Consider the following 25865-nt stretch of genomic DNA (forward strand, 5'->3'; position numbering starts at 1 on the left):
TATGCCTTTCTATTGCAATCCCATACCCACATAAAAGTTGTGTTTTCAATACAAGATGAAGTTATTTCACAAAAAGTGCAAGGTTTTCAAGCCTGCTGGCATAGTTGCAGTAACAGTGTCTCAAATTTCCTTTTCACAGTGGTCCTTACACTGGATTCATTTATCTTGAAACAGTGAGCAACCACAGCTGCAGACCTCAATCTGTAGTACATATCAGGCAATTCAACTTTCTCTCTTAATGTCATGACTTTTGTCTGCTTCTTAGGATCCAGCATCACTAGTGGCACTTCATATGATTCCCATGGTGTTATTCAGGGTTATGGTGTTGCACTAAACATGATGAAAAATATGTGAGAACCACCAGAGATATCTTTTTACTGGGACAGGCAAGTTACTGGAGAGACAAACTGCTCATGAGCATCATACAGTGTTTTAAGCAAATACAACATCATACAGTGTTTTAAGCAGATACAACACTTGAGCTTACCAAAATAGCAACAGGAGGTGGCCATGAAATTATTACAGTAATATGGTATATACTACCGTTAATTTTATGTAGTTATGATTTAACACTGCATCTTTATGTTTGTTTACATTTCTCTTGACTGTGGATGGTCTGGAAATGTTTGTCTGTGTAAGTTTTAGTACATTTTAACTTTTTATAATAGATTTGTGTATATTTTATGGTAGTAAATGATAAAATACACTAGTATCTACATATATTTTATGCACTCATGACATACTTGTGTATTGAAAAAAATCCATGTATAAGTAGACATACACAGTTCAAATTCACGTTGAGTCAATTGTATATTTCTATCTCTAGCTCACATTTTTCTCTGAGCTTGAGACCCATTTATCCAACTGTCTACTTTATCCCTCTAGTTGAGTATCTCTAAGAAATCCTACAATAATCACATCCAAATGCAAACTCAATCTCCACCCACAGCTCTACCTGTGAAATATGCCCTTCTTCAAGTGTTCCTGTTATTTGCAAGTGGAAGCATCACTTTCTCAACTGTAACATCCAGAAATGTAGACGTTATCTCTGTTGCCTCTTTCTCCATCCTTAGTATCTGATCCATCCTGTTGACTTTATCTTTTTGAATATTTCCTGAATGTATCCTCTTTTCTAACACCCATGTTTACTCTAATCCAAGCTTCTACCACACTTACCCAAACTAATACAGGTATCTTCTAACAGTCTTTCTGCATCCATGAGTGCTCCTTTTCCAATTCATCCTCTATGCATTTTCTCAAAAACAAATCTGATCACATCTCTCTGCTTCGAGCCTTTAATACCTTCTCAGTGCTTTTAGGATAAAACAAGATTCCTTAATAAAGTCCAGAAGGTCTTGGATAGGACATCCATTGCCTAACTTCACAGATTAATCTCTCATCAAACTGCATCACTCTCCACATTTTAGCAAGGCTAGTTTTCTTTTAGTTCTTTGAGCATATCATGATCCCCGGCCCCGTTGGGCCTTTACACACAGTATTGCCTCCACTTACTATGCCAACAACACCACCCCACCGCCTCCACCACTCATCTCTTTATACTGCTTAATGCCTGCTCCATCTTCAGATGGCATCTCAAGAAACATCTCCTCAAAGAAGCCTTCCCTGACTCCTTTAACTAGATGAGCTTCTCCTCATACATGTTTATGACTGCACATATTACTATTTCTAAATACACATTTATTTTTGTGATTAATTTGTGCTCAATGCCTGTCAATCCAAAAAGACCTTAAGCTCAACGGAGGAAAAGACTGTGTCTGGTTCGCTCTATTCTATCGCTAGTCCCCAGCAAAAAAGACACTCAAATATTTTTTCAACGAATCAATCAACATAGGAGCGACACTGGAAGCCGTCCAATCGAGCAGTAGTAGTGCATAAGAATGGGACTTGGAAAGATAAAAGGGACCAGAATAACCCTAGGAAAATATTATCGTTTAGGAATCAAACAGAGGAAAATTTTTTTAAGCCGTCAAAAAGTTAAAAAAAAAAAAAAAAGCAAAAAAGGAAATAGCATCACTAGAGCCATGGAAGGATACCATTCCAAGGCCACCGAAGTTGACAAGTAGGTAGTATCTAGTGATCTGACAAAATTAATAATGTAAGACGCAGAGAAGGGGAAAATATAGCGGGGGGAAGCTCCATCTTTCCAATTCCTCTGTAAGTACTATTATAACTTTGTTGATAAACTACCATGACGGCCCGAATCAAACAATAAATCTAAAGAAATATGTGTGCCATTTTAGATTTCAACATTATTCCTCTCTATCTGCAAGAGTCATTTTCAGCTGACGGCATATATAATGTTTAAGGATAAATGTTTTAACATTTGCACCGGAAACGTTGTTTCTCAAAGAACCTTACCTCCCAGAATCATCAAAACAGACCTCCGTGTGTCCCTCTGTATGTCCATATCTCATTGGCTTCCGTGTGGCCGGCATCTTTTCCTTTATCTACCTGAAAATGTTTTATAAAAGCCAGTCTTATTATTACAAATGAGAGAAAAGCAGCGAGGCTAGGGATAGGAAGAGAGGTTAGTCTCCTCCAGAGCACGTTCTCCGCAGCCCGGTTTCCCCCACCCGAGTGACAGCAGCAGGATAAGGCGCAGGGTCTGTCAGACAATAAGCAGGAGAGGGAACACGCATCTCCTTGGTGGGCGCGGGCAGTCAGAGTGGGGACTCACCCGGGTGACCGAGCCTCCGCGACTGAGGCTCCGCAACAGCAGCTTCCCGCGCTTCGGCTCGCTCACCACACTGCGCCTGCGCCGACCCTCCCACGCCCGGCGCGGGTCCCGACAGAGGTCGCGGGGTGGTGGCGTCAGCGACGGCGCCCTCCGCGTGGAAATTAGCCGGTTGCCCGGGCAAGTGAGGGAGGAAGGGAGGGAGCTGAACACGGAAGTGGTGGCGGCGCCCAGGGAACCGGCGGAAGCGTTGACCGTGACGGCTGGTATGGGACCGGAAAGCCGAAGCGGGATTGGGGGTGGCAGAAAAGCATCTGCTTTGTAAGACCTACACGAGGTGCAGGAGTGGTTGGGCCTCCCTTCTCCACTTAAGCGCCCAGAGTGATGGCGATGGTGATGGCAGCAGTTACTCGGACAACCCCAGTTAAGCTGTGCTCCGGAAGGTGAGTGGGGGAAGGGTGACCGCTGCCTGGCCTCGCAGGCCGGGGTCTTTTTCCTGCCCTCCAGGCTCTTCTCTCAGGAAACAATATCCAGATCCCTAAGAGGATCCGGTCTCTTCTTGGGGCCCAGTCAGCAGACAGATCTTTGAGCATCTTCTCTAGAAAAGAAGGCGAGATCTTTAAGAGCCTCTAATCTTGGCATCCTTCGTGCCATCACCTTGTCGCTTCTGTAGAGCTAAAGGAGGAATGACTTAATTTCTGTTCCGGTTGGTTCTCTTGGTCCCTGGAGGTATGGGGTATAAATTAATGCTTATTCTTTGCGACTCCATCTATATATCCCTTATGAAGAAAATAACTTATATTCTCTATTCAGATCCCACCTAAAGTTTACTGAAGTGAATGTTTAGAACCAAAAGAAGAGTTACAACTTAACAGCGTTGAGTACTTACATTTGATCCATGCAATATCTGCTAAAGTCTTGGCCACTAAGTTTAAGTTTATGCTTATCTTGTATCTTCACATTCTTCATATTGGTACACCAGCCTCTGATGAAAACCTTCAGAATGATATTCTTTCTTTTGTACTTACCTTTGAGAATTTTTCTGCGTTTTTGTGATACCTTCTAGTATCAATCACGTTTATTTTATTACCTGAGACGTTTTTCTGTTGAAGAGGTTTCCCTATTGTTTTTTCAGTCTAGTTCCATTGTGAAAAGTTGCAAGCACACAGGCAAACCGTCGTGTTCTTACCGTGAGTGGCATTGTGTGAGGCGTTTTTAGTACTAGAGCTCCAGATAGCCTTGCTAGACGCTGAGGTTTGTATATGAATGAAGAGGAAGAACGATTGGCTTAAAAACAGCCTGGGATTTGTGGAAAAATAACCCACTGTTGATCTCCCGAAAGAGCAGTGGTACCTGAGATGATGCTTTCTGAGTGACCTAATTTTTTTTGGAGATCATTTGTTTTTTAGATAGACTGACTGATAAATTTTTTTGTTCAAGTAACTTAATATTTGTTAGAGTACATAGAGTTCAAGATGAACTCTCATAATATTCGTCTCTATGTTGAATAAAGCGAGGTGAGATTTCTGGTTAGTAGTATTCAGAGCTCAGCATAAGAAGAATCTGCAAATTGGAACAAGTTATAGCTACAAATTCCTTCACTGTAATATCTATAATACCTATGTGACTTTAAGACTGTGATTGGTGTCCACACATCTGTCTTTTTCTCTTATCAATCAAGTCGTTTGATTCATAGGTTAAAGAACAATTTTCTTTGCAGATTTCGCATGTATGGTAAAAGCTTGAGCCTCCGACTTCAACAGTCCTGGGTTTTAATTCTAACTGACAGATTGTGTGACCTTGAATATGTTCCTTTACTGAAAATCAAATTCCTCATCTCTAAAATGGAGATGACACCTACCTCCGTCGCATTGTTAGAGTATATTGGAGATACTCATGGATATATAAAAGTAATTGTTATTAATGTCTCATGTTATTAAAGGGATACTTTGGGTGGATATTTAGTGGTTTTTGTTTAAAGTGGGATTTGTTTAAATACTTATCCAGTAAATGTTTCAAATATTAAAAAATGTATTCTTGTTTTTGCTTGTATCATGTTTTCACAATTCAATTTGTTTCAGTTAAATGGCTACAAATTGTAATACCTTCAGTGAGTTTATGGTCTTGCTGAGGGAAATAGACATTCAAACAATATAGTCAAGATGATAGTGCAGTAATGAAAGATGTGTAACTTAAATATTAGCAAAATTGTCTAGTTAGTTAAAATAACATAGTTTTTTAAAAAAGAAATCAGTGTAGCTGTGTCACAGATATGAGTATCAAAAATTTTCCCAATATAGTTATTTATCATTAACAGTGCTTATCCCATAGGTGTGGCTGGCTAAATGAACTGACTGAAAATGATGCCAAAGTCACAGATTCAATTGCAGTGACGGTTAATTAGCTTTGCTGTGTTGTTACCACTCATACTACCCTTAGGCTCACAAATATTTTTGCTCCCAAGGGCAATTGGGTGAGAAAACACGGGTACACTGCCATTGTACAGATGATGGTATTACCTATATAAAATCATGTGATCTTACAGGGTTTATCTAAGAGGATATATCAGTATTGGCTTATAGAAGGAGTTTAAAAAATGATTTTCTAGTAAAATATGTACTTGGTGTAAAAATGATTAATCTTGTGAAAGGTAAGGCTAGAAGAGTGTAACAATAGCCAAGGAGACCAAAGTACTGAAAAAAGAAACATTGAACGCACTTTAGAAATGTGAAGATTTGTATATTTCCAAATGTGTCCTGAAACTTACTAGCCTATTTCATAATTTGGGGATAAATAGTACTTGTCTGTAGGTATACTTAATATGATATAAAAGGCAATACAGTAAAAGTCCCCCCCTACTCATACTCCCAGCCACCCAGTTCCCCTAACTAAACACAGCCAGTATTTGATTCTTGTATTACATTAACACTAGATCCTTACTACAGCAAGATGAGATAATCAGTGTTTTATAGATAGAAAAACTAAGAAAAGTTGTGATTTATCTGGTGTTTATCTAGTCACGCACCTGCGAAATGTCAGAGCTAGAAATAGAACCAGGTCTTTCACCTAGTCCAAGGTAGTCTACCACATTAATTCTCTAAATCATAGCGGTTGCCACAAAACTTAGAATTTAGTAAAACATAAAGTCTAGAGTCACTTTTTACTAATTTGTACATAAAACTTGTTACCCAACCTTAAATGTAACCATATGTAATTGTTATAAGACAGTGAAGAAAATATAATACAATCTTATAAAATCTTTGCTTGTTTCTATTTAAATCTATTTACTAAGTTAGCTTCTACAAAACTACAATTTTTGTTTTAAAGAATTTAAAACTTTTTAAAAATAATACATTTAACATCAGGAATAATATAAAGTGCTTTGTGATATTTCAGAAATGGAAGAGCCTCCTTGACTTCAGGTTTCTAAGGCACGTTTTTGTGCAGATTTTCTAGCCTTAACATGTAGCCTTTGTTTCCCCTCTCCTTTTTCTGAATTTTGCCACTTTCCCACCTCTCATTCTTAGAAATGTACTTCTTCTAACATGAAAAGTTCTGAGTAATACTAGTAAGCAGTTACTACTTGTTTTCCTTAAGTTCAGTGTATGTTATTTTCATACATTTTACTCCTGGCAGTAAAAACATGAGGTAGCTGGCATTATCCAGATTTTACAGTGGGAGAACTTAAGCTAAATTAGATTTCTTTTTTTTTTTTTTTTTTTTTTTTTTTTGAGATGGAGTCTTGCTCTGTTGCTCAGGCTGGAGTGCAGTGGTGCCATCTTGGCTCACTGCAAGCTCCGCCTCCCGGGTTCACACCATTCTCCTGCCTGAGCCTCCCAAGTAGCTGGGACTACAGGTGCCCGCCACCACGCCCAGCTAATTTTTTTGTATTTTTTAGTAGATACAGGGTTTCACCATGTTAGCCAGGATGGTCTCGATCTCCTGACCTTGTGATCCGCCCGCCTCGGTCTCCCAAAGTGCTGGAATTACAGGCATGAGCCACTGTGCCTGGCCAAAATTAGATTTTTTTAAACCAGGTAACATACGTAGTGTGTGTCAAAGTCTGAATTGTAGCCCACATTTGACAGTTTAGCAGCTCATGCTATTTCATCTTTACCATGTTTATTTTTAAGTATGGTATAGAGAAAAACAGTATAGGTTGTTAATTTTTTACAGATCTTTAAAACTTTAAAATTTTCTTTATATGCTTAATTGGTCTCACAAGAAAAAAGAATTCAAGGAAATAGGCCAAAATGTTAAAATTGCTTGCTTTTAGGTAATGGAATTATAGCTTTTTTCCCCTCCTTTTTAAACTTTTCTGAATGGTCCATGTATTATACAATGAGCATATATTGTTTTTATCATAATAAATTACAGATTGGAAGAAAAAATAAATCTGTTCAATCTAATTTATTCCATAAAATGGTTCAGTACTGTATCTTAAATATTCTGTTTCTTAAATTCTGTTAATCTTCCTTCTGCTTTTAGAAGTTCAGGTACTGCCAGCTTGTAGTTTTCTGCTTTCTTCACTCTAGATTAGCCTCTTCAGTGATGGGTTCCTAGACCTCTCTCCTTTAGCTAATAACCTTAGGGAATGTACATTCATGTTAACAGATTAGCCCATTAATGTTTCCCCAAACTTTCTTCCACAAAAGGGTTTGTGGCAAACTAAACACAGGAAGCTATGGCTTATGCTTTATTCTTTTTCTATTCTTTCTATTTCTATTCTTTATTCTGTTGCTTATTTATTTCTTTACTGAAGGATCTCCTGGGAACGTTTGCTAAATATGCACTGTGATCTTTGAGAGGAGAAGCATTTCCCAAACTTACTTGACAAGAGAACCTTTTTTTCTCCAGAATATGTGTTAACATCTTTCAGAACTAGTGTCCACAAGAGTACAGAGTGGGGAAAAGTGACATAAGGAAACTATAGTTAGGAAACCGTGGAAAAAGTGGGGAGAAAGGGAAAGGAGGGTGTAGTGCTACCAAATCAATGATTCTTTTTTTAAAAATTGCCATTAAGTCCCATGAGCCCTGGCTCAGTAGCATGAAAAAAGGAGATACTTTAAAATATTTACTGGAAAATGAACCTATATTGCTTCTGTAATGAGAAAAACGTTTGTTTTTTAGGTCAGATATTTTCCCATACAAACAAACCCGTTTTCACATTTTTTTCTTAACATTCCAAGGAGTTCATCTGTTGTCTGCTCTCCAGTGACTCCCGTTTGTGGAGCCTAAGTGTTTCTACAGAATCCGACTCGAATATCACAGACTATGATCAGAATGCTTTCAAGGACTGTTTGGGCACATGATGGCAGGTAAACTTTGGAATCATGAATTTGGTAGGGAAAGTCCCCAGGCTTATTTACTACCAGAATAATAATATATTTGTGAATTATTAATGTAGTATACTGAATTATTCTTTATAGGATCAAATTTATTTCAATTTAGTATTTACATTAATTGTGGTCTTAGATGTATGTCAGCATTGTAGACATAAGTAGCTCAATGAATAATTAATGTATACAATAATGCTGTTATCCTACATCATAGAGGATACTAATGAATTTCCAGATGAATGAAGCTTATCCTTTTAATTATTGGATTTTAATTGTTTTCTGTAGAAATTTTGAATTAAATTCTCCTTCTCGGCCTTATTCAGTATTACTAAATGTTATTTAAATATTTTGTAGTGAAAATTGACATAATGGGCACTCATTCTGTTATCGTTGTCATTGTAAAAGAGCCTGGGACCAAATAGTGGCAGAATCTGGGAACTTGTTTTCTTGAGAAGGCTTTTATATAAACTTACTTTTTAAACATTTGCTTTTCGCTCATCAAGAAATATGACTTTAAAAAAAAAAAAAAGATGTCATTCTGTACTCCCCAGGGCAATGTAACATAGCAGCCTTCATAAAAAATTAATTATTGAATCAAGAGCCAAAGCAGCCTTTTCCCAAGTGATTCTTTCACCTTCTTTTTAAAAAGATTCTTTGCAGCTACAGTCAAAGATCTTTGATTTGTCAGCATCTTTCAAACTATCATCTTTGATTTCTGTGTCACATAAAATTGTTGGTAAAGCCACCTTATCATTTCCTCTTCTACCGCATTTATACAAAGTTTTTATAAAATTTTAAGAATTAATGATAGGCTATCTGAAACAACTTGTTCAGATTTAGAACCTACACTTTTTTTTACATTCAGATTTTACATGTATGGACAAGATACCAAAGCACATTTTCAAAAAAACTCACCTTTAGTCTTCATAACAATAAAAATAAGTTTTCTCTCACCAAAATTAATAGTTATTTTTATTGAAAGCAAAATGATTTTTTTTTAATATTTCAGAATTTTGGTTCAAAGAAGCTTCTGGAAGAGATTAGAAAATTCTCTTTATATGTGTTTAAGGATAAAGATATGATAGTTTGATATACTTCTCTCATTTTTTTATAACAGAATCAAATAATGGTGAAAGAAATTCTAAGTGTCTTTTTTCTAATAAGATTATCTCCATAGCACAGGGTTATTTTTTAAGCAGTTACTTCCTCAGTAATTGTTAAGATGTTACCTATGCCAAAAAATGAATGATTAAATGTATGTGTTTTAAAAAAATATATCTATCTGCGAAGTAGTTTCTGAGAGCCACTTGTTGTTTCAGTAATGGTTATGAAATTTAGAACACTTGTTATTTTGTAAAAGAAAAATGCATAACTCCTCTTAAAAGTTCAACAACTTATTTAAGTACTTTGCCTTGAGATAATTAGCAAACCCTGCATGTTATAAAATTTTTATGGTCATGTCTCATTACAAAGTATTTTAAAGATTCTCTTATTTAAAATGATACAATCCACGAACTATTCTAGTAAGATATAAACAGTAAGGCCAGGCACGGTGACTTATGCCTGTAATCCCAACACTTTGGGAGGCTGAGGCGGGTGGATCACTTGAGGTCAAGGAGTTCGACACCAGCCTGGCCAACATGGTGAAACCCTGTTTCTGCTAAAAATATAAAAATTAGCCAGGCATGGTGGCACATGTCAGTAATCCCAGCTACTGGGAAGGCTGAGGCAGGAGAATCACTTGAACCTGGGAAGCAGAGGTTGCGGTGAGCCGAGATTGCACCACTGCACTCCAGCCTGGGTGACAGTGAGACCCTGTCTCAAAAACAAACAAACAAAAAGATATAAACAGCACACCGAAAGTTAATAAAGAAATGGAGAGGGCTGGCTGCCATAACTTGTCAGCTTTTTGGAACTCCCATTCTTCTCTTAGGAACAGCACAGACAAATGACCATCTGACAATGCATGATGGTAACATTATCAACCATATTTAGTACTAATACTAGTTTTTGTAATTTTTAGACAAATATGAATCGAAAAATTTTCTTCCGACTTTGAAGACTAAAATATCCTATGACATTCTATACCATATATCGATGGGGCAAAAAATAAGTTTATAAAAGTAGGGCTTCTTGAGCATGAACTTACAGTTCTCTAGCAAAAGAATAGCCATGCGAAATTTATATAAAGCTCTAATTCTGAGAGAGATACAAAACAGTAACTAATCAGAAAATTTTCAGGCCGGGCGCAGTGACTCACGCCTGTAGTCCAGCTGAGGCAGGTGGATCACGAGGTCAGGAGTTCAAGACCAGCCTGGCCAAGATGGCGAAACCTGGTCTCTACTGAAAAAAACTACAAAAATTAGCCAGGCACAGTGGCAGGTGCCTGTAATCCCAGCTACTCGGGAAGCTGAGGCAGGAGAATCACTTGCACCCAGGCAGCAGAGGTTGTGCCACTGCACTCCAGCCTGGGCGACAGAATGAGACTTCGTCTCAAAAAATAAAAAATTAAAAAAACAAAATTTCATTGCATTAACTATTTTTTTTTCCTTGAGATGGAGTCTTGCTCTGTCGCCCAGGCTGGGGTGCAATGGCGCAATCTTGGCTCACTGCAACTGCCGCCTCCCAGATTCAAGCCATTCTCCTGCCTTAGCCTCCCACGTAGCTGGGACTATAGGTGCACACCACCATGCCAACTAATTTTTGTATTTTTAGTAGAGACAGGGTTTTACCATGTTGGCCAGACTGGTCTCAAACTCCTGACCTCAGGTGATCCACCCATCTGGGCCTCCCGAAGTACTGGGATTACAGGCGTGAGCCACCGTGCACACCCGTCCTGCATTAGCTCTTTAAGTACAATAAATGTGTGGAAAACTCAAGTAGGGCAGTGATATTTTTCACTTTATTTTATGGACATCTGCAGCATTAGCACACGTAAAAACAGCTAACCTAAAATCCAAACACACTTGATTGACTGGTACCTGTAACATGCAAGTTGGTAAGCCTTGCCAAAGAAAACCAAACTAGTGTGTGAAGTTGTTCTTTGGGGAAAGACATCGAATTGTTCTGTAACTTCATGGTCTATTGAGTTTCACCTGTATCTGACATATAGATCTTTTTTCACTTTGAAGCATTAGTTTTCCTCCTGAAAATTATATTTGCTCATGAAAATCTCTTTACCTTGTAGTAACACTGCACTAGAAACAGAGGTATTCTGTAATTTCTTCATTATGAAGAAAACTGTAAAGCCAATAAGACTGGCTTAGGTGCTTTAACAAAACAACATATGTAATCTTTGTTTCTTTTTAAAACAAAAAGAAAAAAATTAACATATATATTAACATACATTGAGTACTTAGTACATTTAGGACCTGAACTGAGTACATGGATTATTTTATTTAATCCCCAACAGCCCAATGAAATAGATAGCATTAGTACCTCCATTTTACATGTAAATGGACTGATGTTTCAAGGTTATATGGCTAGCACAAAACAGAAACTGGACTCAAACCATGTTTCTTTTTTTTTTTTCCTTCCAGAAATATTTTAATAAAAATTGGCCATTTCCAAGAAACACCCACTGCATGCCCATCAATAAAAGTGAACCATAACAAAATAAAAAATTTACCATATGGCTATGATTTAAAGAAAAAAAGACACAAGCACATTAGCAAAATATTAAAGTCACATTTCTTCTTAGGGACTCAAACCGTGTTTCTAATGCCTGCCACCACTATGCTGTGGAAATGCATCCTTGCCATCCATATATATGTATAGAGATACTAAGAATGTTAAAGTGGTTACTGCTGGATGGTGGGATTATGGATATATTTACTTTTTTCCTTATAACTTTATGCCTGGTTTGGGTTTTCCATGGTGAGCGTGAATTTTCCCTCTCAGAAAGACTTAGTATCTCCTCTTTATCTCTAGGCTTCTAAAATTAGAATAATGTACTTTGATGTTGAGTGGGCTCTTTCAATATGGAGGTGCCTGTCCTTTAGTCCTGGGAAATTTTCTAACCTTTTGTTTGTTTGTTTTTGTTTTTGAGACGAAAACACTCTTTGTCCCCCAGGCTGGAGTGCAATGGCATGATCTTGGCTCACTGCAACCTCCGCCTCCGGGGTTCAAGTGATTCTCCGGCCTCAGCCCCCAGAGTAGCTGGGATTACAGGCACCTGCCACCACGCCCAGCTAATTTTTGTATTTTTAGTAGAGATGGGGTTTTACGATATTAGCCAGGCTGGTCTAGAACTGTGACCTCAGGTGATCCACCCGCCTGGGCCTCCCAAAGTGCTGGGATTATAGGCGTGAGTTATCACACCTGGCCATTCCTGGGAAATTTTCTAATATAGTTTCTTTAATAATTTCTCCCATCCATTTTGTTGTTTTCTGTGAAATGCCTGTATTAATCTCTAATTTTCTTGTCTTTTCTGTCTAGTTAACCATGTTTTCCTATTTGCTGTATTAGTTCCTAAGCATACCCACCAACTTTTCTATTGAATATTTCATTTCAGGCTAGGTGCAATGGCTCACACCTGAAATCCAACCACTTTGGGAGCCAAGGTGGGCAGATTACTTGAGCCCAGGAGTTCGAGACCAGCCTAGGTAACATGGCAAGACCCCATCTCTATAAAAAAATACAAAAATTAGCCGAGCATGGTGGCATGCACCTGTAGTCCCAGCTACTTGGAAGGCTGAGGCGGGAGGATCACTTGAGCCCTGGGAGACAGAGGTTGCAGTGAGCTGAGGTTATGCCACTGTACTCCAGCCTGGATGACAAAGTGAGACCCTGTCTCAATTAAAAATATATATATATTTCAGCAATCTTTTTTTTTTTTTTTTGAGATGGAGTCTCACTCTGTCGCCCAGGCTAGAATGCAGTGGCATGATCTCAGCTCACCATAGCCTCCGCCACCTGGGTTCAAGTGATTCTCCTGACTCAGCCTCCCGAGTAGCTGGGACTACAGGTGCCTGCCACCGCGCCCAGCTAATTTTTTTGTAGTTTTAGTAGAGACAGGGTTTCACCATCTTAGCCAGGCTGGTCTTGAACTCCTGACCTCATGATCCACCTGCCTCCCAAAGTGCTGGGATTACAGGCGTGAGCCACCATGCCCGGCCTAACAATCGTATTTTTAATTTCCAAAAAAATTCTTACTCTGGTAGTCCCCAGCTCTTTTTTTTTAATTAATTTATTTTTTATTTTTTTTTTAGAAGGAGTTTCGCTTTTGTCACCCAGGCTGGAGTGCAGGGGTGCAATCTTGGCTCACTGCAACCTCCACCTCCCAGATTGGAGCCTACCTGCCTCAGCATCCCCAGTAGCTGGGATTACAGGCACCTGCCACCACACCCAGCTAATTTTTGTATTTTTAGTACAGATGGTTTCACCATGTTGACAAAGCTGGTCTTGAACTCCTGATCTCAGGTGATCCTCCCACCTCAGCCTCCCAGAGGGCTGGGATTACAGGCATGAGCCACTGTGCCTGGCCCCCACCTCCTTTTTATAGCATCTTACTTATTCATAGTTGTAATATCTTTTCTTGAAATAAGTCAATTTTAGTTTCTACTCTTCCCATAGTTATTGCTTTCTCCAAATTCCGTATTTTTTTTTATTTCATATGTGTTAGAAGTTTTCCTCAAAAGTCTTATATTAGTCTGTTCTCACGCTGCTAATACAGACATACCCAAGACTGGGTAATTTATAAAGGAAAGAGATTTAATTGACTCACAGTTCCACATGGCTGGGGAGGCCTCACAATCATGGCACAAGGTGAATGAGGAGCAAAATCACATCTTACATGGTGGCAAGCAAGAGAGCTTGTGCAGGGGAACTCCCATTTATAAAACCATCAGATCTCGAGAGACTTATTACCATGAGAACAGTATAGGGGAAACTGCCCTCATGATTCAATTATCTCCACCTGGCTGTGCCCTTGACACATAGGAATTATTGCAATTCAAAGTGAGATTTGGGTGGGACACAGGCAAACCATATCAAGTCTGATGACCCAGGAGTGTTGTTTCATAGTTTAGAGTGTACAGCTATGCTGCCTGGAAACTGTGTGTGAGTAACCAGGGCCTGTGGATGTGTGTGCTTCACTGTATACTAGGGGGGTGTTCTAGCTTTTTATCGCAGGATTCCCAGCTATCAGCTTTGACAGGTCTTTTCTCTTTGGCCATTCTCTTTCTCCAGGAAAGTATCTGCCACTCTTCTATTAGGAAGGTATAAAAATCTAGCTGCTGGAGTTCTGGGAGCTGGATGGCAGAAGAGAGCAAGGAACTTTTACTTTGTTACTGTTTTTTAGGCCCAATCTTCCCCTCTACCCTCTGCTGTGTCTGGTATTTAAAGTCCTGAGCCCACCTGGTTCAGTTTCTTCAAATAATAAATGTCCCATCTCCTCTAAATGTGGGATAAGAAACTGAGAAATCTACCTGCTCTTAGGCAGAATTTCAGCTCATCTCCCCATGTTCCACCCTGTTCTCCACCCACACTTTCTGTAGCACCCAGTACTTGTGGGTCCTGAATTTTACCTGCTCTGTTGGCTTGTGTCTTATCTGTGTTACCTCTGTGCCTGATGTCTGTCAGCTGCATCTCTGCTGCTGAGTCAGTTATTGTTCATTCATTTTCTGTACTTTACTATATGACTCAGGTTATAGATATCTGTTCATTTCATTGAAGAAAAGGTTTGTGATTTTATTTCTCATATTTTCTTGTTTGTACTGACTTCTGAAAGAAGGATGGGGCAAAAAGATTTTTACTCAGCCATTTTCTGACTGGAGTAATTTTTATTTTATAATGAGAAAAAAACAAAAAGTGGTTTTCATCTTGAGAGGAAATTAAATTACACTACTCATTGAGAAATTTAGGGCCAGGCTCAGTGGCACATGCCTGTAATCCTAGCACTTCCACTTGAGCTCAGGAGTTCAAGACCAGCCTGGGCAACCTAGGGAGACTCTGTCTCTACAAAAAAATTTTTAAAAACTAGTCTGGCATGGTGGTGTGTGCCTACTCCAGAGGCTGAGGCAGGAAAGTCACTTGAGCTTGGGAGGTCGAGGCTTCAGTGAGTCATGATCGCACCACTGCACTCAAGCCTGGGCAATAGAGACCCTGTCTTAAAAAAATAAAATAAATTTAGTAGAAACGGAAACAGTTATGACTAAGAAAGCATTATAATAATCACTGAAACATTTTATAAGCAGACTTAGTTGTTTTTGAAGGTAGCAAGAAGTTTGAGAGAGAAATTGAAGTAGGGCCCTGGTAAAGGTCAGAATGTCATCAAGAACACAGGTAGAGAGCTTAGCTCTCATGGAAGTGAAGGAAGAAATGCCACAATTTAGAGGTAGCAAAGAGACAAGACTAGAGGTCACACTCAGAAGTGAAGTTCATTTAGTAAATAAAAGCGCCAAGCATTTGAAACCTTATTAATAAATGACTTTTCATATTCTTCAGCCCACTTTGTTGCTTCTAATTTTTGTTCAGTGGAATTTAGTCAATGAACAGCCAAAGCATGCAGTTGAATACAATTCAATACAATTTGAAGTTTCTTTCAGAATTAGATAAATAGTTTTCCCTAAAGATCTTAAATGGTTATAGATCATTGAGCACACTAAATCAAAATACAGTTGTCTCTGCATATCCATGGAAGATTGGTTCTAGGACCTCTGCAGATACGAAAGTCCATGGATGCTCAAATCCCTTAAAATAAAATGGAGTAATATTAGCACATAACCTACACATGTCCTCCCAAATACTTTTAATCATTTCTAGATTACTTATAATAATATAATGTAAATGCTATATAAAGAGTTATTTTACTGTGTTGCTTTTAATTTATTGGGGATTTTTTCCTCAAATACTTTCGATCTACAATTGGTTGAATCTGAGGATGGAGAACCCATGGATACGGAGGGCTGATCATAATAACTCTAATCACCAGATTTTTTTTTTTTTTTTTTTTTTTGGAACTGGGGTCTCACTCTGTCACTCAGACTGTAGTGCAGTGACGAGATCACGGCTGTCTGCAACCTCTGCCTCCTAGGCTCATGCGATCCTCCCACTTCAGGCTCCTGTGTAGCTGAGAACACAGGTGTGTGCCACCATACCCAGCTAATTTTTTTGTATTTTTGTTAGAGACAGGGTTTTGCCATGTTGCCCAGGCTGGTCTCAGACTCCTCAGCACAGGTAATCCCTCACCTCGGCCTCCCAAAGGGCTGAGATTACAGGCATGAACCACTGCACCTGGCCTTAGAAATGGAATTCTTTATATAGCAAGTCTTTATTATTAGTTCACACTTTTAAACACTTGCCAATCATATTTTCTAATATAGATACTTGTTTCAAATCCCACTACTTTGAAAATGGATTCAAGTGTCTGTAGACATTTACTTGACTGTTGGGATTTTTAAATTTTCTTCTGACATAGTCAGACAATCATATCAGACTGTTGAGTATGACTGATTTTTTTTTTAGTTACAAAATTTATTTTTCATTTGTAAAATATTTGAGATTATAGGACCCCTTCCCCCAGTTCCTGGCCTAAATCTTTTTTTTTTTTTTTTCCCAAGACGGAGTCGTGCTTTGTCACCCAGGATGGAGTGCAGTGGTGTGATCTCAGCCCACTGCAACCTCTGCCTCCTGGGTTCAAGCAATTCTCCTGCCTCAGCCTCCAAAGCAGCTGGGATTACAGGCATCCACCACCGTACCTGGCTAATTTTTGTATTTTTAGTAGAGACAGGGTTTCACCATGTTGGCTGGGCTGGTCTTGACCTCCTGACCTCATGATCCACCCGCCTCGGCCTCCCAAAGTGCTGGGATTATAGATGTAAGCCACTGTGCCCAGCTAACCCTAAATCTGTTTTGTTTGTTTTTTGAGACGAAGTCTCACTTCTGTCCCCCAGGCTGGAGTGCAGTGGCGTGATCTTGGTTCACCACAACCTCCGCTTTCTGGGTTCAAGCGATTCTCCTGCCTCAGCCTCCTGAGTAGCTGGGATTACAGTTGTGTGCCACTGCACCTGGCTAATTTTTTGTATTTTTAGTAGAGACAGGGTTTCAGTGTGTTGGCCAAGCTGGTTTTGAACTCCTGACCTCAGGTAATCTGGCCACCTCAGCCTCCCAAAGTGCTGGTATTTATAGGCATGAGCCACTGCACCCGGCAACCCTAAATCTTATTCCACATAAGAATACTTAAGTAGGGCCGGGCGCGGTGACTCAAGCCTGTAATCCCAGCACTTTGGGAGGCCGAGACGGGCGGATCACGAGATCGAGGACCAGGAGATCAGGAGATCGAGGTCAGGAGATCGAGACCATCCTGGCTAACACGGTGAAACCCCATCTCTACTAAAAAAAATACAAAAAGCTAGCCGGGCGAGGTGGCGGGCGCCTGTAGTCCCAACTACTCGGGAGGCTGAGGCAGGAGAATGGTGTAAACCCGGGAGGCGGAGCTTGCAGTGAGCAGAGATCCAGCCACTGCACTCCAGCCTGGGCGACAGAGCGAGACTCCATCTCAAAAAAAAAAAAAAAAAAAAGAATACTTAAGTAAATTCTATTTACAGACAATCATTATCATAAGTCTTCATGAAACTCGGTATTTTACATTGCAAATTCTAGTATGTTTTACCAACTTCAGAGGAAAGGCAGTGCCTTATGGAAATTTATCTGCTTGTTTTCAAATGATCAAGAATACAAAGGAGTATGTGTTTAAAATGGCAAATTTTTATTCAATTTTATATTTTCTAAAAATTGCCTAGACTAATGGTAGAGTTGACCAATTATTGAAGTGAGTTTAAAACACTGTATTGGGAATGCTTACTGGGCATTTCTGCTGTTCAATGGTGATTGCTTATTTAATAAATTCTTACAGCTTTACAACTTAAAATTGTTCATATTTTAATCAATAGGGAAGGAAATAGTGAGACGAAGGTGAAGGAACTATGTAGGGTAGTAGTTCTCAAACACCAGCTTATAGATTTGTGTCTGTCTCCTACAAAGAATTCACTGGTCTGCTGTGAAATAACAAAACTATGGTATGGAGAGATGAGCATAAGATATACTTCAAGACTAGAAACTATTCACATTTGAGCATATATTATGGTCGATGGAGGCTTGGCTTTTTCTGATCTACACTGAAAATTAGCTATGAGAAAGGAACTCACTCTTCACTCTATGGCACTATTAAGTTATGTATATTATATAATATATAGCATTTTATTTAATTGATAACAAAGTGTCTTGGGACTCCCTTCCAACATCTCTTTTTCATATACTAACTGTGCTTTTTCCTCATATCTAATTGAAGCTTAATATGTGTAAACTAGACAAGGTAGATGACAAATGATTAATGACTTTTTTTGTTTTCTTTAGATACATCCAGAAAGTGCCCAGAAGAAACTTTCTGCTGGAAAAATTGAAAAAGCAGTATTTATAACCTTAGAATTTGTGGATAATTTGTTAAAATGGCAGAAAATAATGAAAATAATAGTAAAAATGTAGATGTAAGGCCCAAGACTAGTCGGAGCAGAAGTGCCGACAGAAAAGATGGTTATGTGTGGAGTGGAAAGAAGTTATCTTGGTCAAAAAAGAGTGAGAGTTATTCAGATGCTGAAACAGTAAATGGTATAGAGAAAACTGAAGTGTCTTTAAGGAACCGAGAAAGGAAGCACAGCTGTTCATCCATTGAGTTGGACTTAGATCATTCCTGTGGGCATAGATTTTTAGGCCGATCTCTTAAACAGAAACTGCAAGATGCCGTGGGGCAGTGTTTTCCAATAAAGAATTGTAGTAGTCGGCACTCTTCAGGGCTTCCATCTAAAAGGAAAATTCATATCAGTGAACTCATGTTAGATAAGTGTCCTTTCCCACCTCGATCAGATTTAGCCTTTAGGTGGCATTTTATTAAACGACACACTGCTCCTATAAATTCCAAATCAGATGAATGGGTAAGCACAGACTTGTCTCAGACTGAATTGAGGGATGGTCAGCTAAAACTAAGAAATATGGAAGAAAATATAAACTGTTTCTCACATACTAATGTTCAGCCCTGTGTCATAACCACCGACAATGCTTTGTGTAGAGAAGATCCTATGACTGGCTCTGTGATGAACCTGGTTTCAAATAACAGTATAGAAGATAGTGATATGGATTCCGATGATGAAATTCTAACACTTTGCACAAGTTCCAGAAAAAGAAACAAACCCAAATGGGAATTGGATGATGAAATCCTGCAGCTGGAAACACCTAAATACCACACGCAGATTGATTATGTCCACTGTCTTGTACCAGACCTCCTTCAGATCAATAACAACCCATGTTACTGGGGAGTAATGGATAAATATGCAGCCGAAGCACTACTGGAAGGAAAACCAGAGGGTACCTTTTTACTTCGAGACTCAGCACAGGAAGACTATTTATTCTCTGTTAGTTTTAGACGCTATAGTCGTTCTCTTCATGCTAGAATTGAACAGTGGAATCACAACTTTAGCTTTGATGCACATGACCCCTGTGTCTTCCATTCTCCTGACATTACTGGGCTCCTAGAACATTATAAGGACCCAAGCGCCTGTATGTTCTTTGAACCACTGCTGTCCACTCCTTTAATTCGGACTTTCCCCTTTTCCCTGCAGCATATATGCAGAACAGTTATTTGTAACTGTACAACTTATGATGGCATTGATGCCCTTCCAATTCCTTCTTCTATGAAATTATATCTGAAGGAATATCATTATAAATCAAAAGTTAGAGTACTCAGGATTGATGCACCAGAACAGCAATGCTAATAACAGGATAGGAGCATGGAAATCATATATATATTTTCTTTTAATATTTTGTTTTTCTTATTATGCCACTTTGAATTTTTCTGTGAAGGCAGTGGTGTCCAAAATAAATCTCTGCCCTAAATTTTACTTATAAATCCATTTTTTTAATGATACACAAATTGTTTAAGGTTATACACTAGAGCTTAAATAGATATTTTTAACCAGATGTTTGGTTTTTGTTTTTACCTTGTAGGTTGTATAATTACATTTTTTTTCTTTCCTTAATTTACACATGATCCAGGCATATTTGAAATTTGGTAGGCATTGCAAACACATTTGAATATTTTATATTTCATACTTTTCTTTAAAAAGTAATCTTATGTCCTTTCCTACATGTGAAATATTTTGTTAATCTATGCCATTAGTAGTATTATATGTAAAATATAGTTACCTATCCCCCTTTTCATTGAGTTTGACATTCTTCAGTAAAGCGGAATGTTGTAATTCACCGTTCATACTAATGTTATTGACTTTTGTAACTTACTAATAGGGATGTTAAAGGTAACAAAACCAAGTCAAACTTGATGTGTTTTTATTTTAAATATTAACTCTAAAGCGGGATTACTAAATTTGATTAATCTGGTCAATGAGAATCAAATGAAAACATAACATTCTGGAGGTGCACTTACTTTTCTACAATGTGGCCGGATCATTTGTCATTCCTGAATAGGTCTTTCTCTCAACCTGCAAGAGCTAAACCATCTTCAAAACATAAATCTTGTTCCTTTCTCATTGGAAGCTTTGAAAATAATGATAACACTATTAGTAGCTATTAGTTACTGAAGTGCTAAAGTAATTGTGGGGTTTTTCTGTATTAGCTTATGAACTGTTGCTTCTACTTAGCCCTTTTATAGAAACTCTTGAGCTGTTACTTTGGGGAAATTCCGCAATGTATAAGCAGCCACAAATTTCCACTGGTAACCAAAGAGTACCTAAGTAGTTTTTTATTATTTTAAGTTGAACTTGAATAAAGATTCAAGAAATAAACATGGAGCTCAGTATTCAGGAAGCTTAATATTGTTTTTGATCTACAAGATCCAAATAATTATCCCTGTCTTCAGAATTAACTTAGTCTTTAATGTGGCTTCAAAAAAAGGAAAACCTTTTGACAGCTGCATGGCTTATGGCATACAAAGCAGTACTGGACAAAAGGGATGATATTTTAAATTTACTGTCCCAGAAACAGGGCAACGTTTTTAGAAACATCTTTATCCCAAGGTAACTAGTAAAAATAAATGGAGTGGTATCCTATCTAACTTCTTTTTTTAAAGAATCAATGAATATTAAATGTAGACAGACAATTTTTCTTCTGGTGAGCTGTCTAACCCTTTGTACAAATTGACATTTTTAATGTCGTAATGGATTTCTTGATGCTAGTTTATCTATATTAGGAAACTGCTTCTACCTGGATTGAAAGAAATTTGACTCATAAACTTCCAAGTTAGAACAAATATTTCTTCATTATTGTTGCTGTTATGTGAGTAGTATTTCCCTATCTTGCACTTCTGTTAAAATGAAAATGGCATTTTTCCATAATAGCTTTAAAATAATTTTTTAGTAATTATTACAAAATTAAATAAGGAAAATCTCTATTACCGTTATCTTTCAGCATTTTTTTTTCTCAGTGATCTCAAGATTGTCTTAGTCTCAATGAGATGTAGCTACAAAAATGGCACCTCTCTTAGCAGTGATGAGGCTCAGGATATTAACACCAATGTCAGGATAAATATCTCTTCTAAAGACGATATTTACCTTCTACAAGGTTAGAAAAGTCTCATACTACCTCATCTTTATTGTGGCGCTTTTGTAGATCACTGGGAAGCTTATCTTATTAACAAATATACCACTTCCTAAATATCCATCTTTGGTGAAAGAAAATAGTGTGGTAAGACTACCCATGATTATAGTTTTTTATCAGAATTTGATAAGATTTTCTGTTTCTGTGAAACAATTATTTTAAATATTTTTCTTTTAAAAATAACTTTTTATCAGTACAGAAAAACCTAAGGGATGACTAGCTTACAAATATTCTGTTAAGGGGTAGTTTTATAAAGAAAAATGATATATAATTATGTTGTCTTTTATAGTGTTAAAATTAGTATTTATATGAAAGTCAAGATCTAAGTACCTTTTCATATAATTCAAACTGATTGCTTGTGATATGTTTTCTCTGGCTTTTTTATTTTTTCAACTTCAAGGTATTAACAGCTGTTAACACTTAAAAGTACTGCCACATATGTAGCCTTGAAGTAGATGATCTAATAAATGAGAGCAGGGAAGAGATTCATTGACTCTGAAATGATTTTTATTTTTCCTTTGGTATTTGCTACAGTGAAAAGAAGTTTGGAAAGTAGATATATAAAGACTTGAGAAGGGAATTGTTTAAGGGAAAAGAAAAGAGTAAGAATTGTTTTTAAAATATTAAGGAATTGGAATTCAGAAAGGTTACCCCCTTCCTCTGTGTCTTGTGAGGATACATTTGGAAGAACATACAGTATTCAGAAACTAACCTATATAAAATGTAAACAGTATATTGATTGCACTATATAAATGAGTAAATTTTAAGAGGAACAATGTGGGAATGTATAAATTTGTCTAAAATTTTGTAACTCTGTTGAACAAAGGGAAGATTTGAAAAGTGTAAATTCCAGAATTGAGAAAGCATTTAGCATGGTGGAAATGTGGAGAGTTTATTGGTGAGAGAGGATGGAGCTAAGAGAAATAAGATCAAATATTAAAATTAGGAATTTAGGCATTACCTCAGGGAAAAGCCTTGACAGTGAAAAGAAACTACTTAATCGCTAATAGCTAGTCTGGACCAGACACTTAACTGCGCTTTGGGAATCATCCTGGGCTAATCAGGAAATAAACTTGACTTTTCTATTTTTCTCTGAAGCTTTACAGGACATACTCCCACTCCCATTTTTTCAAAGCCTACAGCATCTTGATTCATAGTATAATTCCTGAAGTGTGCTGAATGGACTTTAAGGTTCCTTTGGCATTTCTGTATAGAGTTATATGTGATCTTTCTATAGCCACTCACTTAAATAATTCATGAAGGGAATGGTTTAATTTAAAGGAAGACCTAATAGGAAGAAGATTAAAGGAAGCTTTTAGTCAGCCTGTGGCTAGATTTATTGATTTGGTGATCAAACCTGTGTTCTTTCCTGAATTTCAGCTAATGGCCAACTGTGGTCAAAGAATGGCTTTCAGTTCAAGTTTTGACTTCTTATTATAAATAATATAAAGAATATCTTAGTAATTAGAAATCCCTTAATAAGTAGAACAAATGTGGCAAGTAGGACTCCTATCAGTACACAAATTCCATTTCTTTTTATAAGAAAAACATAAACCATTATCATTTATTCATGAGCCAAAGCCATTAAGGAGATAAATCCAGTTATCAGCTTCCTGTCTCTCAAGTTTGGATCATTTTATAGATCCACACAATAGAGAGCTTCCTTCCTATGAAACAAAAACCTTGAGATCTCTCTCTCTTTTTTTTTTTTTCTTTTCTTTTTTTTGAGACGGAGTCTCGCTGTTGTCGGCCCAAGCTGGAGTGCAATGGTGCAATCTCGGTTCACTGCAACCTCTGCCTTCCAGGTTCTAGCAATTCTCCTGCCTTAGCTCCCGAGTAGCTGAGATGACAGGCGTGTGCCACCACGCCTGGCTAATTTTTGTATTTTTAGCAGAGACGGGGTTTTACCATGTTGGCCAGGCTGGTCTCAAACTCCTGACCTCAGGTGACCACCCGCCTCGGCCTCCCAAAGTGCTGGGATTACAGGCATGAGCCACCATGCCTGGCAGAGATCTAACTCATACTTAACTTTTCATTAAAATATTTCTTGTCACTTTCAGCTATAATCAAAATCCAATTAACAGCTTGCGCATTCATTTTGGTAAAGCAAATTTCACAGAAAAGTAGACAAAATTATAAGAGATTCCTGGAGACAACACAAGGAAAACAATGTTTAAATGTAAAATAGCCTGTATAATGTTAGGTGATGTAATGCCCAAGTGAATAAAAGATTTTTAGTCAAGCAAACTACTGTTTCTACTTTGGAGGAAAAAAAGTCAGTTTTCCATTTGTATTTTAAGGAGGGAACAGAAAGCACAAAGGTTTTTCTTTATTAGTGGCCTACTAGAAATGAGCAGTGCAAGAGTCTACCTGTACTATTCTAATACAGTAAGATATTAGACACAAAATGGAGGTAACTTTTTAAAATAGATTGGCTTGGAAGTTGAAATGTAGATTAATGGATATAACCCAATAGAAAGGGATTTTAAAATAAAGCCAAAGTCTATTTTTTTATTTACTTTCTAATTTTGAACAAATTACTCAGTCTAAATCTTCTTTGCCTGTATTTCCTATAAAATGTAGGTGATACTTGTCACTCGACTTCCTGGAGGTTAATTCTTCTGCAAGAGGTGACCCTGAGAGCATACTTTAAAATAATTGCTGTACAGCCATTGAGTACTAACGTGATGATAGGTTTTCAAAATATCTCTGTTAGTGGACCCTGCATAATTACATTCACTTCTCTTAGACTGTAAAATACTTTCTTGACTTGTTTTAACAGTAGAGATAGCAGTACAATTTGAATTTATGGTTTAGGCTCTGCAATTAGAGGAAAAATTGCAGTTTCCTCCTACCCTTCATATGGTCTGTGTAAAACTGATGTTTGCCTAACTTATTTTAAAAATTGGTTACGTTTTCAGAAAATAAAGATAATCACTTTTGCCATGGTTATAATCAAATCTAAGCTTTCAGACTTGAGAGCCATGGTGTAAAACTCAAGGAGGTTTACTTAAATTATGCTGACTTTGCTAGAATTGGATAAATTCCATATAAGCCAAGTATGAGTTCACATGTACTCAAATACACAGTTTTCACAAAGCTATTACTCTTGTCAATCAGGCTTGTATGATTTATTCCTTACCACAAAAGAAGTAGACAATTGCCACTTTTATTTCTAATCCTTAAGTTGAATGTTTCTTCTTGGATGTAAGTTCAAATAAACTGATCTGGATAAATTTTCATTTCTTCTTAATTAAAACTTCCTATGTAAAATCCAAAGGCTTTGTGTTTTATTTTAAAAACATATGTCTTTACTTCACACATTCAACTTAGAATCTGAAAAAGAGAGAGAAATCCACATTCTTACACATTTTCTAATTTATAATACACTCCTTTTAGTTTTTTGTGTTTGGGTCTTCCAGAAGCAGGTGCCAAGATGTGATTAGAGGTGCAAGAGATTTATTTGGAGTGAAATACCTAGAAGGATAAAGGAGAAGGGAGCAGAAGGTGGGGAATTCTTCATACCACTCTGACACCTGGAAGGAAGGATTGGGTAGGGGGGCTTTGGACTTCAGTGCACCTTCAAACTGCTAGGTGAGGACTTAGTTCCCAAGCAAAGGTTCCTTGTAGACAAGTCCACAGGGACAGGAATGGCCTAGATCTACACCCCTCCAACGTGCTCAGCTACTGGCTGATTGCAGGCAAGGAAAAGTTGGAGGCTATCCATTACTGGTACACAGTGCCAGGACTAGGGTATGGTGAGGCACTTGGGCACAAATATTTGACTAATAGACTAAGGAAGACAATGTTTTGGTGCAATATTGTAAAATCAGAATTGATGCAAAAAAAAGCCTATTATGAGCAAGATACCAAATTTCAAATCAAACGTGACTGGATTGCTGATTTCTTGTTGCTTCAGGCTTCACCATGGCTCCACAAAGCACTGCTGAATCACTGTCTCCAGTGAGGACAGGCTAGGTCCACACTAGTCGTGTAATTTTCCATAGGCCTGTGTGTCCTTATCCAAAAATAAGACTCTGGGCTTAGATATTTTAAGTTCCTCTGTTGCCCCTTTTTCAGTGTGAGAATTGTGTTTGCTGTGGAATACATCCAGGGATGTCTTCCTTTAAACAAGTTCACAGTTTTAAATGGCCACCCCCGACTCACTAATGCCTTACACAAAGCAAGATGCAAGTGTACCACATACTTTTAAGATATTTTTATAT

The 25865-nt window shown here is 37.8% G+C and overlaps 2 protein-coding genes across 5 annotated transcripts in view; one reads left to right on the forward strand and one right to left on the reverse strand.

Annotated features, from left to right (window-relative positions):
* The window catches only part of WDHD1 (WD repeat and HMG-box DNA binding protein 1), an 83681-nt gene extending 80877 nt beyond the window's left edge, over window positions 1-2804 (reverse strand). For all 3 annotated transcript variants that reach the window (XM_030929776.1, XM_030929775.1, XM_010372042.2), the window contains exons 1-2: window positions 2699-2804; window positions 2380-2472 (exon numbers count right to left, since the gene is read on the reverse strand). In XM_030929776.1, the coding sequence (XP_030785636.1) occupies window positions 2380-2456 (77 nt within the window). In that variant the 5' untranslated portion in view covers window positions 2457-2472; window positions 2699-2804. The remainder of the gene's footprint in view (window positions 1-2379; window positions 2473-2698) is intronic.
* SOCS4 (suppressor of cytokine signaling 4) lies at window positions 2804-24918 on the forward strand. 2 transcript variants are annotated; one of them, XM_010372040.2, is made up of 3 exons: window positions 2804-3138; window positions 7885-8013; window positions 18391-24918. In XM_010372040.2, the coding sequence occupies exon 3, from the start codon at window positions 18483-18485 to the stop codon at window positions 19800-19802; it is 1320 nt and encodes a 439-aa protein (XP_010370342.1). In that variant the 5' UTR covers window positions 2804-3138; window positions 7885-8013; window positions 18391-18482; the 3' UTR covers window positions 19803-24918. The 2 variants fall into 2 exon arrangements, with proteins under 2 accessions (XP_010370342.1, XP_010370343.1); XM_010372041.2 differs by lacking the exon at window positions 7885-8013 and having other exon boundaries at window positions 2901-3138.
* Window positions 24919-25865: the final 947 nt, after the last annotated feature.

The sequence above is a fragment of the Rhinopithecus roxellana genome, chromosome 5, assembly GCF_007565055.1.
Source record: "Rhinopithecus roxellana isolate Shanxi Qingling chromosome 5, ASM756505v1, whole genome shotgun sequence".
NCBI lineage: Eukaryota > Metazoa > Chordata > Mammalia > Primates > Cercopithecidae > Rhinopithecus > Rhinopithecus roxellana.